At 33.4% G+C, this 6000-nt stretch overlaps 1 protein-coding gene across 1 annotated transcript in view; it reads left to right on the forward strand.

Moving 5' to 3' along the window:
* Nucleotides 1-4911, forward strand: part of LOC147070571 (uncharacterized) — a 61482-nt gene extending 56571 nt beyond the window's left edge. The window contains exons 6-7 of the mRNA XM_085949276.1: nt 158-323; nt 4691-4911. Coding sequence (XP_085805402.1) covers nt 158-323; nt 4691-4911 — 387 coding nt within the window. The remainder of the gene's footprint in view (nt 1-157; nt 324-4690) is intronic.
* The last annotated feature ends 1089 nt before the right edge of the window (nt 4912-6000 follow it).

Genomic DNA, 6000 nt, shown 5'->3' on the forward strand with positions numbered 1-6000 from the left:
TATTTTGAAAATTTTGGTACGTGTGCCTACGTAAAAATGTTGACTTACACCATGTCTAGGTATAATATTTCTACCTAGATCGCCTACTTATAATGAACAGTTATTTAAAAATCACATAATTATTGAAATTTAATAAAACTTTTCTATGTTTTTTTAGATTATCGCTAGAAGCACTGTACCGGCCAATGTTGGGAACCTCATATCGTCCTGGGACGTGACTGAAGCACAAGCGTCTATCGAAGACCTACACATTGAGAAACAAGATATTAAGAAAGAACTCAAAGAATATATGGAAATGTTCAAAGATATCGCATGCCGCAATAGTAAACGTGATAATATTCAATCAATTGATATGGTAAACACAGAATTATTAGTGGCTGTTATACAATTGGAAAAAAAATCGTTTCATAAAGAAAATTTTGTATGCAGTATCTGTTTTGATTTTTTTTCATCGTTCGACCTAATGTTGCTTCACAAAGCGATACACAAAACCACAATTGCGAAAACGACCGATTCCGTGCTATTTAACTGTGATAAATGCAATTACTCATGTAGACAATTAGGTAACATGATAACACATAAAATGACTCATTCTGGTGAAAAGCCATTTAACTGTGTCAAGTGCAATTATTCATGCACGACATCTAGTAGTATGAAAATACATAAAATGACTCATTCTGGTGAAAATCCATTCAAATGTGATATATGCAATTACTCATGCAGACAGTCAGTTCACATGAAAACACACAAAATGATTCATTCTGGTGAAAAGCCATTTAACTGTGATATATGCAATTACTCATGCTCGACATTTGGTACCATGAAAATACATAAAATGACCCATTCTGGTGAAAAGCCATTTAACTGTGATAAATGCAATTACTCATGCACGACGTCAGGTAACATGATAACACATAAAATGACTCATTCTGATGAAAAGCCATTTAACTGTGTCAAGTGCAATTATTCATGCACGACATCTGGTAGTATGAAAATACATAAAATGACTCATTCTGGTGAAAAGCCATTTAAATGTGATAAGTGCGAATACTCATGCACGACGTCTGGTAGTATGAAAACACACAAAATGACTCATTCTGGTGAAAAGCCATTTAAATGTGATAAGTGCAATTACTCATGCACGACGTCTGGTAACATGAAAAGACACAAACTGACTCATACTGGTGAAAAGTCATAATGTGATAAATGTAATTACTCGTGCATAACGTCCAGTAGCATGAAAATACACACAAAGACTCATTTTGGGTATAAACTTTGTAAATGTGATTTATCTAATATTTTCTCATGCATTTAATCTGGTAGCATGAAATGGCATAAAAAGACTCATTCTGGTGAGAAGCCATTTAAATCTTATATTTATGTACTTACTCATGCACAACGTTCAGTGTCATAATATCGCATAAATTGACTCATTCTGTTGAAAAGCCATTTTAATGAGATAAGTGTAGTTACGCATCCACAAGGCTTGGTAGCATGAAAATGCATAAAAGGACTAATTGTAGTGAAAAGTCATTTACATAATTTTTATGATAAATGCAATCACCCATGCATATATTTTAATAAGATGAAATTACATGAAAGGACCCATTCCGGTGAAAAGCCATTTCGTGTAAATTCTTATACACATCGCGACCCGAGAACTACAGGGTTCTAAGTGAACAACTGCAGCAAAAAAGTTATGGGCTGTTGAAGTTTTGAACGCATGTATTTTGTTAATTGTGAATGTTTTCAATTATTTTTTTGATTGAATATATCAATGATGGTACTGCTATGTTGTAACTATCAATAAAACTACGTTAAAACTAGTTTTTAATGGTTAATTTTATATATCATAAATTCAGTTAGAACTTTATCCACCTGAAACTCAAACAAATCGCCTTAACTACAAGGTTCTAACTGAAATTTGTATGGAAATCCTGGTGATTCAGGAGACATAGTTTCACTTTTCATGTTAAAACAAATAGAATCCTTGAAAGTTATCTAATAAAATATTTTTTTCGGGTGAAAATGTATGGAAATTGTTGGAAAAATGGGAAATTTGGAAAAACTTAAGGGGGGACGTGCTCGTCGAAGGTAAAAATTGAGTTTTTATTGTATTTTCAAACCATGATCCTGGACACTCCTTAAACGTTGTAGATAATCTATTTATATAATTTTGAAGCCTTATTATCTTTTATAGTTATTTTAAACATTTGATGACTGCATGAAGTATTTTTGTTACATAAAATAGTATTCTTTTAAACCTCTCGCTCTAATGTTTTAGAATATAGTCATATTTCAGTACATAACTGTGCAGTGGTGTTAAGATTTTTTACATTTATTAATTTTTAAACGCATTTATAAAACCATTAGAATAATTTATTACGAGATAATTTTTGTAAAATATTCACGATAAAAAATTATATTGATAATCTCTGTGATCCCAAATTTGACAAGAATTAGACATTTTATTATTCAAAAAATCGGCAATATTAACACATTTGAAGAGGATTCTAAAGATACTTATTATAAGCTATGTCTTTGACCATTCAAGTGTGATAAACATCTTATGAATAATGATTGCTTTATAATAATTATTGACCTAAGAATAATGTAGTGTTTTTTTGAAATACGCCATTTCTTTTGTCATTCCCTAGTAGTTAAACTACAACATACGGCCGTAGCCATAAATTGACAAACTATAATTAAAGTAGGAAGTAAAATTATGTTAACGCGCGTGTTTGAACATGTACCTAACTGAATTTTTTTTATTTTTTTTTTAAACGGTACATGTTCAAACACGCGCGTCAATATCATTTTACTCCCTACGTCAATTATAGTTTGTCAATTTATGGCTACGGCCGTATGTTGTAGCTTAACCACTGGGGAATGACAAAAGAAATGGCGTATTTCAAAAAAACACTACCTTATTCTTAGGTCAATAATTATTATAAAGCAATCATTATTCATAATATGTTTATCACACTTCAATGGTCAAAGACATAGCTTATAATAAGTATCTTTAGAATCATCTTCAAATGTGTTAATCTTGCCGATTTTTTGAATAATAAAATGCCTAATTCTTGTCAAATTTGGGATCACAGAGATTATCAATATATTTTTTTATCGTGAATATTTTACAAAAATTATCTCGTAATAAATTATGCTAATGGTTTTATAAATGCGTTTAAAAATTAATAAATGTAAAAAATCTTAACAACATTGCACAGTTATGTACCGAAATATGACTATATTCTAAAACATTAGAGCGAGAGGTTTAAAAGAATACTATTTTATGTAACAAAAATACTTCATGCAGTCATCAAATGTTTAAAATAACTATAAAAGATAATAAGGCTTCAAAATTGTGTAAATAGATTACCTACAACGTTTAAGGAGTATCCAGGATCATGGTTTGAAAATACAATAAAAACTCAATTTTGACCTTCGACGAGCATGTCCCCCCTTAATACCATTTTAAAACAAAAATTATGTTCAAAATATAATTTAATAACAATACAAAACTATTGTCAATGCAACAAGCCCTATGTTTATTGTTTAATTTCAACCGGCTTGTTGTCTTCATCAACATCAGATACATTTATTGTAATTGTGTATACAAGATCGTTGTTACTAATGGTTGTGGGAATGGTGTGTAAAAATTCTTCTATTAACTATTCGCCTCAGTTTTAGAATAAACTTGAAGCCAGCAAAAGGCATAGCTTTCAGATCCATCATAACATCATAATGATATTGTCTAATTAATACACTACATCTCTATAGTGTGGGAATTCTCAGGAATATGGATGTTAAAATACAACATAACCATTTCTTCACCTCAGCTACTGAGATTTGAAACATCTCAAGCATTTATATCACTTCCAGGAAGACTTTTAAACCTAAAACATTAAATCAATGAATGAAATAGCCTTAAAATACTCTCAATATTTAGACATTATTATAGCAAAAGGTTAAAGAATAAAGTGTACAATGTTCGTTCGACATTCACATTACTAAAATAATCAAGTATGTAGGTAGGTTTTTAAATTAACGGTTTGTGAATATGTTACTGTAACGTCGTTTGTAACGAAATTTTAAAAAATAACAATAATATAATTAAATCTTACTAACGTTTCATAATATTATAATTCATCTATTAGTGAGTTCACAATTTACTGTTGATTTCAAATATCACGACACATTTTATTTGAGGTTACGTATCTCGAAGCTATAGTAGTTTATGTAAATACTCGTGGTGTATTGTTAAATACACTGCATGAAGTCTTAATAATAAATTTAAAATACTAATCAACAAGATTTTACTCTTCATATTGCAATTTAAACCGATTTAACAACTTTAAATGTATTCACAACCACGAAATGTCAAAGCACATAGAACTTTGTAGAACAACGGATCTTTTTAGATTATGATAGAACTCTGTAGTACCACAGATATTTTGTAAAGTGCACATAGAACTCGGTAGTATTGGGGTTTAGTGAAAATATATAAGAAATATTGACCTCATATTGATATAATATGTAGATAATATGACTTGGAAGACTGGCTCATTTTTACTTTAGTTTGGCCAAAAATCGACACTTAGAACCTTGTAGTTCTCGGGTCGCGCTATCTTAACAGCAAGTAATAACACTTTTGCTTTTAGAGCCATCATCTCAGACCTGTTTGCAGCGTTGAGTGCCACACCCTCTGACCTGATCGCAGCCAGGTTGAGTGCCAGCATCTCTAGGATGGTATTCTGGGACAACGGACCTATCGCCTGCGTTGCCACAGAAGTTTGTGACAACGAGAGCCTGCGGGCTCTCACTGTTGCTGGAAAGACAGCACTGCCTTCACGTGTAGCAGCATGGGCTCTTGTGAAGGCAGCACTGTCTTCCAGTGCAACAGTTTGAGCCGTGAACCGTGGTGTCGCAGAAATTGCACATTCGGGGGTTGTCATCATATCTGCATCTGATGATGATTGTGAATATGTTGTGACAGAAGGGTTGCGGTAAAATTATGTTGTATTAGGTACAGTAGGAGGGGTTGCGGTGAGTGCCACCTCCATGCTGCTGGTGCCAGGTTGGTTGATCCACCGTTGGGGCACCGATGTTGACGCGACACAGACGCGACCCAAAATTTCCTGTGGTACCTGTGAATTAAATGTTATCATCATAAGTAAACATGCGACGGGTGAACCCTTTTATACTGTTAATCAATATAGAATTTTATAAATGACCTATCCCAGAGCAATTGCCCTGCCTACCTGGCTCCCCAGTAACTGTAAATAGCTGGATTAGAGCCATAATTCGCTGCTGGAGGGATTCTAGAGGGCGGGCCGCCTCCTGTCTTCCTCTGGGAGATCAGGATTATGGCCATTTTGGCCCGCGTGTTCCGCCTCGTGTCTTCCAATACCTGTAAACAATAATAATTAGAAATTTTCAATTTGAACAGTATTACTAAAGATTTAGTACTATTATAGGCAGCAGTGACATTTGGGATGCTTTCAAAAGACGTGGTTTAATTTATGAAAACAGCTGATAATCGGAGAATTAATTAATAAACATTTCCTACTTGAACTATAGCTACCTATGGTGGATTTATGTGGAGAGTAAGAGTTCTCACAGACGGGATTCCGGTGTCAAGCCACCGAAGAATCCAGCCACTCTACACTGCAGTGGCTATGGCAGCCACTGAATTCATATCGTACCATCACAACTAAACCGCCACAAGTGCAAAATTATATGATTTGAGTTAAATATTAGGTTTAATCGCTTCACCGCGGAACATTTAATTACTATTTATATACCACGTTTAAATAACATGCTAATTATATATAATGGCCACCAAATGAGGATACAACAGCTGTGCTGTCAGCGCTGTAAGGATTAATAGTCTATCATTCATAGTAGGGGAAATGTGTTCAAAATGGCACAGTGGGGAAAAATAAACTTTTGCTCTACTGGCGAAATGGTGCAGTCTAACATGATGCAACTAGCTCA

The sequence above is a fragment of the Rhyacophila brunnea genome, unplaced genomic scaffold (genome assembly GCF_057557595.1).
Source record: "Rhyacophila brunnea isolate RB1 unplaced genomic scaffold, BYU_Rbru_1.0 scaffold_211, whole genome shotgun sequence".
NCBI classification, from domain to species: domain Eukaryota; kingdom Metazoa; phylum Arthropoda; class Insecta; order Trichoptera; family Rhyacophilidae; genus Rhyacophila; species Rhyacophila brunnea.